Source organism: Indicator indicator, chromosome Z (assembly GCF_027791375.1).
Source record: "Indicator indicator isolate 239-I01 chromosome Z, UM_Iind_1.1, whole genome shotgun sequence".
Taxonomy (NCBI): domain Eukaryota; kingdom Metazoa; phylum Chordata; class Aves; order Piciformes; family Indicatoridae; genus Indicator; species Indicator indicator.
In genome coordinates, this window is record NC_072053.1 from 2,042,329 (window position 1) to 2,055,946 (window position 13,618).

The window sequence follows — 13,618 nt, forward strand, 5'->3', positions numbered from 1 at the left end:
TGGGCAGGGACTGGCTAGAAAGCAGCCCTGAGCAGAGGGACTTGGGGGTGCTGGTGGAGGAGAAGCTCACCAGGAGCTGTCAATGTGCACTTGCAGTCCAGAAAGCCAACCAGAGCCTGGGCTGCATCTGGAGAAGTGTGGCCAGCAGGTCAAGGGAGGTGATTCTCCCTCTCTGCTCAGCTCTGCTGAGACCCCACCTGGAGTACTGCATCCAGTTCTGGAGCCCCTATTACAAGAGGGATATGGACATGCTGGAAGGTGTCCAGAGAAGGGCCACCAGGATGAGCAGAGGGCTGGAGCACCTCTCCTATGAGGACAGACTGAAAGAGTTGGGCTGTTCAGTCTGGAGAAGAGAAGGCTCTGAGGTGACCTTCTTGTGGCCTTCCAGTATCTGAAGGGGGCTACAAGAAAGCTGGGGAGGGACTTTTTAGGATATCAGGGAGTGACAGGACTAGGGGGAATGGAATAAAGCTGGAAGTGGGGAGATTCAGACTGGACGTGAGGAAGAAGTTCTTCCCCATGAGAGTGCTGAGAGCCTGGAATGGGTTGTCCAGGGAGGTGGTTGAGGCCCCATCCCTGGAGGTGTTTAAAGCCAGGCTGGATGAGGCTCTGGCCAGCCTGATGTAGTGTGAGGTGTCCCTGCCCATGGCAGGGGTTTGGAACTGGATGATCCTTGTGGTCCCTTCCAACCCTGACTGATTCTATGATTCTATGATCCCACTACTCTTAGGCTCCTGCTTGTACAATGCCTATCAACACAAGAATAAAAACTTATTTCCTTGGATTGCCTGCAACATGACAGTGACCTGACTGCAATCTGAAAGATGTCATTTCCAACTCCTTCAGAAGTCAAGCAGAGTTTAAAACCGAGATTTCCGACTTTGATCTGACATGCTGGGACTCAATGCTATCATAGCCATGACTGAAGTGAGTCATGACTCACAGGTAAACTCTTGGGCTTCTCCCAAGATGTTAGGCAATAGTCAGGCAGCAAACAGTAATGGAACTCTACACACGTGACATGGGATTTATCTTCCTCATATTATCATTCTGAGTGTTAATTAAAGCCATCAAAGAGCTTTCAAGTTGAAGATTGGACTCAATGACCTTAAAGGTCTCTTCCAGTCACAACAATTCTGTGACTGGACCTTTTTTTCTGTGGCAAAATTAGTCAGTGTGCAAGCAAACTCTTAACCAGATGGAAACTTTAATACCATGAAGTTAGTTAATATTACTTCAACACCCCTCCAAACAAAATGATTGTCCTTACTAAAATAGATTAAACATTGGTCTTATTGGTCATTAAGTTTTATTAATGAGAAAACTGTCTTAAATTAACTGACCTGAAATACAGATGAACCCAGAAGAGAAGAAAGCCTCATTGTATGAAGACAAGTTATCTGTCTGGGCATAAACTGCATAAATGGACATATGAGAACAAGAGCATTCCACGTAGTCTGACAAGTCATCCACCACTTTGCAGAACCCACCATCAGACAGCCAGCTGCAAAAAAAAAAAAAAAATATTGACAAAGCTGGGAATCTACCTGTGGGATTTACATGGTAAGCAGGATTTAAAAGTGTGTTGTCGTATCACTGAAATACCAAGTTTTCTAAGCTATTCCATAGGTGGTTAGTGCAATCTTCCAGGGCTGGAGCACCTCTCCTATAGAGACAGAATGAGAGATTTGGGGCTGTTCAGTCTGGAGAGGAAAAGGCACTGAGGAGACCTTCTTGTGGCCTTCCAGTATCTCAGGGGGGCCGACCACAAAGCTGGTGAGGGAGTTTTTAGGATGTCAGATAGTGACAGGACTAGGGGGATTGGAGCCAAATTAGAAGTGGGTATATTCAGATTGGATGTTAGGAAGAAGTTTTTCACCATGAGGGTGGTGAGACACTGGAACAGGTTGCCCAGGGAGGTGGTAGAAGCCTCATCCCTGGAGGTTTTTAAGGCCAGGCTGGATGTGGCTCTGAGCAACCTGAGGTGTCCCTAGCCATGGCAGGAGGGTTGAAACTAGATGATCCTTGAGGGCCCTTCCAACCCTGACAATTCTGTGATTCTATGATTTTATCTTTCTAGATGTAGTTCTCAGAATAATACATTACTTTTATGACAAGAAAATTGTACATATATGGCAATGAACATTTATTTTCCCACCAAAGAATTTTTGTGATAATGCTTTTAAAACTTCTGCAAGATTTACAGCTCTGTCTAAATCATTTGTAACTTAACTTGTACAATATCTTACCCTGTGATGGTTTAACATTTTACTCTGCTCTTTGATATTTTAAAACCAAAACTTGTGTTTAGTTTTCTTTCAGTATGGCACAACTGACTTTGAGAAAGGATTCTACAGGTATCCTAAGACATTTTCTATTGCAAATCACATCTGCTCTCTGCAACAGAGTCTACATGAAAGGAGAGCATAGGGGTAAATTTTGCTGCATCTTCCTTCTGTAGAGAAATAGTCTGCTTCAGGGACAAACTGATATAATCCAGTCAGTCTAATGAAATTGTATCTAAACCAACTAGGTATCAGCAAGATACAGAACACAATTCACTCCAAAATTGTTTGTTCTGTGTGAACAGGAAAAACACAGGGTAATCAAATAATGGGCCACGGAAGAGCTACACAGAAAACTTTAACCCATGGCTTGCAAGGAAAAGAAAATGATCAGAAGTTCACCATTTCTTCCAAAAATCAGGAGGCACCAACTTAAGATAGTAAATTAATAAAACTATACTTAAATAAATATAGTGAAATTCGTTTTAAATAGATACAACATACACACACAAAAAAACCCCCAAACAAATCAACCAAAATCACCCCCAAAATCAAAAAACCCCAAACGTGACTCACCAAGGAAGCCAAACAAAAACCTCACCAAAGAAATAAAAAACCCCACACACAAAATACATAAACAAATGCAAGAATAAAAAACAAAAAAAAAGGGAAAAAAAGGCAAATAAAACCAAACCAACCAAGCACAAAACAACCACAAAAAATAAATCAAACCCAAACATACAAAAGAATCCACAACAAAATCAACAGGGCAGGGATTTCCTGTCAAAATGAAACAGCTCTATAAAGATCATTATCAAAAGATGTGCTGAAATTCTGGACGTTTTTTTCAAATATATCAATGAAAAAAAGAAGAGCAGGGAAAAGGTGAGCCCCTGCTGAATGAGAGGGGAAATACAGTAACTGATGATGCAGAGATGGCAGAGTTGCTGAATGCCTTCTTTGCCTCAGTCTTCACTCTTAAAACCAGCCCTCAGGAAGCACAGTCTCTGGAAGCAAGGGAGCAGAACTGGAGAGATGTGGACATTCCTCTGGTGAGTCAGGACAGGGTTAAAGAACTCTTATACCATCTCAAAACACACAAATCCATGGCCCTGAAGGGATACGTCCACGAGTACTGAGAGAGCTGGCTGATACTGTTGCTGAACCTCTCTCCATTATCTTTGAAAAATCATGGAGAACAGGAGAGGTGCCTGACGTCTGGAAGAAAGCAAATGTCACTCCAGTCTTCAAAAAAGGCAAGAAGGAGGACCCAGGCAATTACATACCAGTCAGCCTCACCTCTATCCCTGGAAAGATGATGGAGTAGATCATCCTGCAGGTCATCTCTAACCACATGGAAGACAGGAAGGTTATCAGGAGTAGCCAACATGGATTTAACAAGGGGAGATATTAACTAATCTGATAGCCTTCTATGAAGTTATGACCAAATGGTTAGATGAGGGCAGAGCAGTGGATGTCATATGTCTTGACAAGCTTTTGATACTGTCTCCCATAACATCCTCATAGAAAAGCTCAGGAGATGTGGCTGCCAGTGAGGTGCATTGCAAACTGGCTCCACAACAGAGTTCAGAGGGTTGTCATCAGTGGCATAGAGTCAACTTGGAGGCCTGTGGCCAGTGGTGTCCCCCAGGGATCAGTACTGGGTCCAGTTTTGTTCAATATCTTTATCAATGACCTGGCTGAGGGCATTGAGAGTCCACTCAGCAAGTACTGATGATACAAATCTGGGGGGGTTGGCTGACACCCCTCAGGCTGTGCAGCATCCAACGTGACCTGGACAGGCTGAGAGCTGGCTGCAGGCAAACCTCATGGAGTTTAATAAGGACAAGTGCAGGGTCCTGCATCTGGGGAGGAAGAACAACAGGCACCAGGACAGGTTAGAGGTTGCCCTGCTGGAAAGCAGCTCCACAGAGAAAGACCTTGGAGTGCTGGTGGACAGCAAGTTCTGCATGGAACAACAATGTGCTCTTGTGGCCAAGAGAGCCAATGGGATCCTGGGATCCATCAAGAAAGGTGTCCAGCAGGTCGAGGGAAGCTCTTCTACCTCTCTACTCTGCCCTGGTGAGACCACACCTGCAATACTGTGGCCAGTTTTGTGCTCCCCAGTTCAAGAGAGACAGAGACCTGCTGGAGAGAATCCAAGGGAGAGCCACAAGCATGATCTGGGGACTTGAGCATCTGCCCTATGAAGAGAGACTGAGAGCCCTGGGGATGTTTAGTCTGGAGAAGAGAAGACTGAGAGGGGATCTGATCAATGTCTATCAATATGTGAGGGGGTGGGTTATCAAGTAGAGGGGGCCAGGCTCTTTTCAGTGGTTCACAGTGATCAGACAAGGAACAATGGGTTCAAACTAGAACAGAGAAGATTTCACCTCAACGTGAAAAGAAACTTCTTTACAGTGAGAGTTACAGAGCCCTGGAACAGGCTCCCCAGGGGGGTTGTGGAGTCTCCTTCTCTGGAGACTTTCAAGAGTATCTGTGTGATACTCTTCCCTTGGCATTTACTTTTAGCCACTACTGGAGACAGGACACTGAAAAAATCCCTGCCCCTTAACAGGTTTTTCTGCCTTACTTACACAGACCCTTTCTCAAACGCAAAGAACTAGGAACATTCTGAGCCAGTGACTTGAAGCAATACCAGAAATGCAGGTTTGATTCTTGATTTTTGTAAGAGTGGACTTGCATTGTCTCACAACAATTGTAAGGAGTCCAAAGTCATTAATATTAATGAAATTATGCAACAGGGGGATTTACGGCCTGTCAGTGTTGCCTAACACTTCATCACGTAATTTAAAGGGTATTTTGTTGAAAAAGGACAAGAGTAGAAGTCTGAGAAATGCCTGAGCTAGAATAACTATGCACGTAAAGGCCAGGAAAATTAAGGAAAAAAGGACAGGAAATTGATCAGTTTTATACTTGAGAAAGATCTAATCTGAGTTACCACATCTTAAGGAAACACACAGGGTCTGGAAAACTAAACAGAACTAAACTGAACTTTTCAGAAACTGGAAAATTAAACAGATTAGTAAAATAACCTCTCAGCAGCTTGATTCCAGAGGAGACACAGAGACTTTTGTGGAACAACCCGACTTCCTGTGGCATAAATCCGGTAAATGACTTCATTGTTATCTTTCAAAGGCAGTGAACTCCGGCCCTTCAAACTCATGGAAAAAACCTGAAAAAACACATATAACGTAAACACAGATTTAGTATTAAAACTCAACAGAACATAAACAGAGATATAAGATTAAAATTAAACAGCACCTACACCAATCAGACACACAAAAAAATTTATCAAGTTGTTTAAATACATCAAAGATATTTTGAGCAATATCTAAATAAAAATAATTTCATGAAAGACAAAGTAAGTTGCATTATACAAACCTTGTTCTTCAGGGCAAGTTCTTTATCTCCAGTAAGGAACCACTGCTGACTGCTGTATTCTGTGAACTGCACAGATTCACAGTTCTCTTCTTGAGAAGGAGGTAATACAACAGAGACCTCTAGTAAACGTTCCGGTACTTGAATAAAATCCCCATCTTTGCCATCAAATCTGTGCCCATTGATTTGCTGAGGAAACCAGTTGTGAGCCATGATTGCAATGTAGGGGCAGCTGTCAAGGATATTTTTACCTCTGTTAAAAGGGAAAAGCAACAGAGTTGGTAAATGGAACTGAACTTTACTATTCTTTGAATCACAGAGTATTAGTGGCTGGAAGGGGCCTTGATAGATCATCAAGTTCAACTGCCACTGCTAGAGCTGGATCACCTAGAGTAGGTTACGCAGGAAAGCATCTAGGCAGGTTTTGAATATCTCCAGAGTGGCTCCAGAGAAGGAGATGACACAACCTCTCTGTTCCAGGGATCTGGCACACTCACAGTGAAAAAGCTTTTCCTTATGTTCATGCGGAACCTCCTCTGCTCCAGCTTGCACCCACTGCCCCTTCTCCTGTCACTGGACATCACCAAGCCTGGCTCCATGCTCCTGACACTGCCCTTCACACCTTCATAAACATGAATGAAGTCACTCCTCAGGCTCCTCTTCTCCAAGATATAGCAACCCAGCTCCCTCAGCCTTTCCTCAGCAGAAAGATATTCCACTCCCTTCAGCATCTTTGTGGCTCTGTATTGGACTCTTTCAAGCCTGAGTTCCTTTTTGAACTGAGGGGCCCAGAACTGGACACAATATTCCAGATGAGGCCTCACCAGGGCAGAGGAGAGGAGGAGGAGAACCTCTCTTGTCCCACTCACCACACCCCTTCTAATACACCTCAGGATGCCATTGGCCTTTGGCCACAAAGGCACATTGATGGCTCACAGTCATCCTTCTATTCAACAGGACGCCCACATCCCTTTTCCCTACCCTATCTCTACCAGGTCAGTTCCCAACCTATACTGGTCCATGGAGTTGTTCTTTCCCAGATGCAAGACTCTGCACTTGTCCTTCTTGGATTTAATTCAATTTCTTCCCACCCAACTCTCCAGCCTGTCCAGGTCTCACTGAATGACAGCACAGCCTTCAGATGTGTCAGCCACTCCTCCTAGTATTGTGTCAGCAGCAAACTTGCTGCCAGAGCCCCCTGTGCCCTCACCCAGGTCACTGATGAATAGATTGAACAGTACTGGTCCCAGTACTGACCCCTGAGGGATTCCACTAGATACAGGCCTCCAACTATGTCCCGTTGACCACAGCTCTCTGATGTCTTGCCTTCAACAAGGTCACATCCACCTCACTACCTGATCATCCCCACCACACATTCCTGCATCATTTTTGACACTTCATGACATCTAATTAACAAGCCAGTTTCTGCTTCTGTGAACAAAAAGAGGGGCTGAATTATTATGCATTTCAGCTTCTCTACTTCTCCTTGGGGCTTTGCTGAGATGCAACCAACTATGATCTGCAACCAGAACTTCTCCATGGTGAACTAAGTTATCACAATACTCTTCTTTATAACTTGATGTAGAGATGAGTCTAGAAGGAGAGTTATTAAAATGGATGATCTGGCTTTACATCTTTTTTTTTTTCCAATAGATGATGCAAAAACTCCCTTGGAATACAGGATCTAAATTTTCAAGTTCTGGATACTGCTCAGGATAGTTTTGGTATTTGTGTCATTTAATGTCTTTAGGTTGGTATGGGCCTCATACTTCATCCAGCTTAGGATATGGCAACAAAAAATTAAATCTCCAAAGGAAGTTTAGATAGAAATCTAAACTATGTTGATATTCTGAGGTAATTTTTTGGGGGTCTACATTCAACTACCAGTTGTTTAATAGATTCACAGTTTAAAAGCATCTGCCTCATAAAAGAGTGACAGCTGTGCCTGCAGTCACCTGACCATTGGCCTGACCACAGGGTATTATGCACTTACAGTCAAAGTTACCAATTTAAAACTACATTTGAAAACTACAGCTTTTAAAAATGCTAAATGATCTTCAAATGATCAAAGGCAAGGGCACAGAAGTTACAAAAAGCCAACAGAAATGTTGTGTTACTTTCATCTTAGAACACAGCTCCCCATCACATGATTACATCTCACATACAAGCTGCAGAAGTGGACCCAGATGGGGTTCAACAAGGCCAAGCGCAAGGTCTTGCATCTGTGTTGGGACAATCCCCATTACCAGTACAGGTTGGGAGAAAGTGTGATAGAAAGCAGCCCTGTGGAAAAGGACTTGAGAGGTAGTGGGGAACAAAAAGCTGGAGCCAATGATGCACGCTGGCAGCCAATAGCATCTTGGGCTGCATCAAAAGAAGCATGGCCAGCAGATCAAGAGAGGTGATTCTGGCACTCTGCTCTGCTCTGGTGAGACCTCACCTGGAGTACTGTGTCCAGCTCTGGTGCCCTCAACATAAGAAGAACATGGACCTGATGGAGCAGGTCCAGAGGAGGGGCAAAAAGATGATCAGAGGGCTGAATCACCTCTTCTGCAAAGACAGGCTGAGATAGTCAGGGTTGTTCAGCCTGGAGAAGAGAAGGCTCCTGGGAGACCTGAGAGGGGCTTACAAGAACACTAGGGAGGCACACAGCACTGGAAGAAGGGACAGTGATTCAAAACTAGAGCAGGATAGGTTTAGATTGGATGTTAGGAAGAAGTTTCATCCTGTGAGAATGGTGGAGCACAGGAACAAGGTGCCAAGGAAGGATGTGGAGGCCCCATCCTGGCAGATATGCAAGGTCAAACTTGATGGAGCTCTGAGCAACCTACCTAGGTGGAGATGTCCCTGCTTACTGCACTAGGCTTGGACTAGCTGACCTTTGGAAGTCCCTTCCAACCCTGTACATTCTATGGTTCTATGACTTATTTTAGTAAGATTACTGAGTATTTTCCAGGCAATATTTAAGCTAAAGCTGAACTGATACATCTCAGATCTCCTGACTTCTACTGCCACAGCTACCTCATATGAATTGTATCATACCAGTTGTTTGTGACACCTGCTCACAGGGCCAATATACTGCTTTGGAGTGAAACACATGTTCATATAGGTATTACATTATATGACAGACAAGTCCCCTTTCTAAAAATGTCACAGAAATTTTTACTATATTGGTAAGAATCATGTATTTCCAAAAACATATCATGAATTCAAATTTACTAACCTTTCTCCTGGTGATCCACACATGATCCCAGTCAACAGAGAAAAAGCAAACTTCTCAGTCACCCCAGCAAGCAGGCTATATCCTCGTGTGTCTTCACGTTTTGGGCTAGCCAAAGCACAGAGTATCTCATAGAAAAGACTTCTGCTTCTGTCAGTGAGTAACTGTTTTTCACCTACATCTGTAACCTAATGAGAGGAGGGAAAAAAAATCTAGTATTTTATGCACAGAAGTCTGCTTATGATATTTCCTCTTGCTGAATGTTTAGGAAGACCCTCATTTTAATCCCAGTGCTCATGCTCAAAGTTCAAATTGTTTTTTCCATCTTCTAATCACTGCTGCCAAGGAGTGAGACACAGTCTATGTCAAAACTACGTTTTCCAAACTAATAGGGATTTGACTCTTAAAGAGGCCATCTGGTATTTTTTATGCTTTCACAAACCAAAGATTGTTAAATCATGAGGGTTGTTTTTTTTTTTTTACAGTATTTTCTATGTCAAAATGGCAACAGTCATAAATGAACTGTTGCTCCTAGGTATTGTTATACTGATTTGTATCTAAGTATTTAAACCTTTTTCAGCTCCTGTGAATTATTCTACAAGTCCATAAGAGCTGGAAAGCCACAAAACTAGACTCAGGCTTAGCACAGAACTTGGTGTAATGATGAAGTGCTCAGCTACTCAGTCAAGATTATTCCCAAAGCTACTCCATAGAGAAAGATAAGCTGCACAGAATGATCTGGGTTTAAAGGGACGTTTAAAGGTTATCTAGTCCAACCTCCCTGCAGTGAGCAGGGACATCTGCAACTAGATCACTTTGCTCAGAGTTCCAAAAAACCTCACCTGGAATGGTTCCAGGGCACCTCTCTGGGCAACCTTGGCCAGTGTCTCATCAACCTCATTACAAAGAATTTCTTCCTTCTCTCTAGTCCAAATCTCCCTCTCTTGGTTTAAAACAATTACCTCTTGTGCTGTCCCAACAGGCCCCACTAAGAACACTGCCCCCATCTTTCTTATAGGCCTCACATAACTAGTTAAGAGCACAGCAGGCTCCAGCTGGTCCTGGCATGATTTGCTTGTGTGTTAACTGCAGTCAGCTGTAGAGAGAAAACCTGGGGCCTCATTGTCTTGTGGCAGGGCTAAATGCAACAAACGCATGGTAGGACAATCAAGAAACCATAATAAATTCTATAAAAGCATAGCAGTAAAGGGAAACTTTTACACAGCAGAAATCATGAGCTATAATTAATATGCAGAGTTAATACTGGTTGCCTTTTCCAGCCTGTTGCCTTTTCCAGCAGACCAACTTCTTCCTTGATCATGGGGCTTCCAAACTTCTATTTGTATCTCTGCAGTCTGTAGCCCTGAGTCACTGCAGTGGATGCTAACCTTAATCTTATCACAGACCAATGTGTTATGATATTAAATTAAATCCATTGCTCATTCCATAAAGAACATGAAAGGATTACCTTATTTATTATATGCAGCACAGCAGTAAGCTGCTCTTCTGTAGTTTCTGCAGCCACTTTGACATTCAGATTCTGGAGGACTCTATGTAAAATGGTGTCATCAAGAGGCTGATGCAGTTGATCAATCAGCCCCCAAACCGGCAAGGAGTCCAACTCTGAGACTATGGTGACGTTAGCAAGACCATACACATCATCTAGTCTGGCACCACCTGTGGGGTTGGAAAGTACAACCTGGAAACGTTTAGGAAATGGGTTTAAAGATCCTGTCTTTGGCGTCAGGGTCACATCCAGAAACTTATTTCTCTGTCCAGGTTCAAAAGTCAATAAACCTTCAGATCTGGCAAAATCTTGTCCTGCCACAGCTGGAGATATGAAAGTCCGGCCAATTGGTTCAGGCTTTTGTAGCTCCTTAAAACAAACCAGAAGAGTTTAGGTAACACCATGACACATTAAATTGCTCAGAACCAGCTGATGAAGAACACGTACTTTAAATGTCTTTCAAAATGCAGCTAGGAATGATATCACATTTGCATCGAAGGAAGTAACAGAGCAATCTGTCACTTGCAGTCAATGACAGCCTAGGGGAAGAATTATATGTAGCCAAGAGCAAAGAGGATTCCGCTCCTTCTTTTCCAGAAACAAAGACCACGAAGCTTTTCTGGGTGAAAGGATATCGGATAAATGTTCATACATCCATAAGGTGAATTCCAGAGGGTCTGGTGTAATTTTATGCCTGCAGCGTGAAGTTCACAGAATCACAGAAACAGTCAGGTTGGAAAAGACCCTCAGGATCATCAAGTCCATCTCATAATCCTACTCTACAAAGATCACCCCCAAAACATATCCCCAAGCACCACATCTAAACAACCTTTAAACACATCCAGAGTTGGTGACTCAACCACCTCCCTGGACAGCACTTTCCAATGCCTGCCTCTGTCACTAACAACCTGGGAGTAGAGGCCAGCACCAGCCTCTCTACAATGTCCTTTCAAGCAGTTGTAGACAGTAATGAGGTCTCCCCTTAGCCTCCCCTTTTTCAGACTAAACAGCCCCAGCTCCTCCAGTTGCTGTTCATCAGGTTTATTCTCCAGGCTCTTCCCCAGCTTTGCTGCTCTCCTCTGCACTCACTGCAGCACCTCCACATCTCTCTTGTATTGAGGTGCGCTGTGGTGAAAGCACCACATGCCAGAATTATGCCCCAAATACTGTAAAACTTGTCCCAACATGTGTGGACACATCCCCTCCCCTTCCACCTTCCTTTCCAGGGTGGGGGACAAAGACCCAGGTCCCAGAGAGACAGTATAAACAACCCCAATCTGCCTTCTAAGGGATGAACAACTACATGCACCCATCGCACGAGATGCTCGTGATCCTTCCAAGTAGGGGCATAATTCTAGCTTCATGCTCTCTATAGGCTAAAGCAGGTTGTTAACAAGAGCACTCATTAGTCAAATCCAGCCTCGAGAAACTTGTAAGTATTACCCCAACTTGTAAACAAGTCACTCTCCTTTCTAAGCTCTCCTTTTGCCCTCTTTGCCCAAGCTTGTAAACTCGCTGCTTTTGTGCTTAAACCCTTGGTGCTAAGCTCCATAGCCATTGCCTGTAAGTCTTCTCACTCCCATATGCAAGCAAACTAGCAGCTTCTGCAACGCAGAGAGAAGCAAGCATCATCAAGCACCCCAGAAGTTGCCATGCCTTAGTATACCTGAGGAATCTGCCAAGGAGAACCCTTTGGTGAAGCTATGGAAGCAGTGTCATAAGCCCAGCCCCACCAGTTGGAAGAAGAGCCCGCCGTGTTTTAAAGAGGACTGGACCCCTCGAGGGTAAGCCTTGACCCGTCGGGGGAGGACTAGCCCATCCCGGCAGTCCAACATCTGCCAGAGCTATAGGCAGCAGACCGTGAGCCGCAGCCTTGTCTGTACCGGCTCGCACAAGCAGGAACCGCACTCAGCCGCCCTGCGGGACCCTGCCATTTGCGGGAGATAAAGGGAGCCGGCCTGCTTCACCGCTCTGCAGCCTTGCAGTGCCAGGGCAACTCAAAGTCGGGACCACCCTGAGAGAGAGTCCTGCCCTCTCCTTTGAGCCAAGCAAAGGGCTGCCTTGTAACCTCAAACAGGAAGCAGCTGCCGAGAAGAATCAGCATTGCCAGCTCACTCCGAGCCAAGCAAGGGGAAGCTGCCGCTTCGCGTAGCCGCACCCCTTCCCCAGAGCCGCTCCACCGGCCCCGAAGCCTCTCATCACTGGGATCAGAGACGTCCGATCCCATCTACCAGGAACCATCAGACCAATCCGGTGAGGGCCGACCCCAGAGGGCCCAGCCCCACCTTGCAGGACCAGTCCCCCAGGACCGGCCCTGTCAGACAGACCCCATCCCAGGAGCCTCACTGGCCCTGCCAGCCCTGGCTGCCACAGTCATGCCAAGGGACCATCCTGCCAAGGGGACCCACCAACCGTCGAAAGTCTAACCCCTCCCGCAGAGGCAGGAGAAGAAGGAAAGTCATGGACCCCTCCAGAAGGAAGCCCCCTCGCCAGAACAGGCCAGCCCCGGGCAGACAGCAACCAGGCAGCAGCCAGGTAGTGTAACCCAGCAACGAGGTTGCTGTGCTTGGCTACAAACACAAGACATAGTGTATCTTCTCAGTGTCAGGTGTACAGCTCTCCCTAACATTCAGTTCAAAGCACCCGTGCCTATACGCATGATATTCTAGCTTGAATTGCCTCTGACACTTTGTAAATCTTTCTCTGTATGTAGTTAAAGCCACCAAGTGTCTTATCGTGTCACCATGTGGTGGACAAGTGTGGAATTGCACTCTTTGTTCCTTCATTATAAGTTAATTCTGTAAATACTCTAATTGAGTCCAAATTGTACAAATAAACCAGTTATGGGATGTATTTCACAACCGTGCACTAGAATCGGTATATAAAATAGTGATTAACTGGTTATTAATAATTTTTAAATATTTAATTAAAAATCAATTCATAAATTAATAACCTCTCCATCACATGCCCAAAACTGAACACAATACTCAGTTCAGGCTACAGACAACCACCAGAGACACATAAAAACCAAATCAAAGTAAAGCAAAGGGTTTGGAAATCTGTGCCCAAACTATATCAATTCATCATGCTTTCAGTCCCAGTATAAATACTTAAAATAACAATCCATTTAGGACCAAAGACAAAGCAAATACTACAAGATACACATGTAACGCAAACAGATGAACTTATCTAGGCCTTCATGGC

At 44.5% G+C, this 13,618-nt stretch overlaps 1 protein-coding gene across 1 annotated transcript in view; it reads right to left on the reverse strand.

Annotated features, from left to right (window-relative positions):
• ADGRV1 (adhesion G protein-coupled receptor V1) overlaps positions 1-13,618 on the reverse strand; it is a 366,634-nt gene that overhangs the window by 225,123 nt on the left and 127,893 nt on the right. The window contains exons 79-83 of the mRNA XM_054397457.1: positions 10,376-10,783; positions 8,911-9,095; positions 5,691-5,940; positions 5,342-5,481; positions 1,344-1,504 (exon numbers count right to left, since the gene is read on the reverse strand). Coding sequence (XP_054253432.1) covers positions 1,344-1,504; positions 5,342-5,481; positions 5,691-5,940; positions 8,911-9,095; positions 10,376-10,783 — 1,144 coding nt within the window. The remainder of the gene's footprint in view (positions 1-1,343; positions 1,505-5,341; positions 5,482-5,690; positions 5,941-8,910; positions 9,096-10,375; positions 10,784-13,618) is intronic.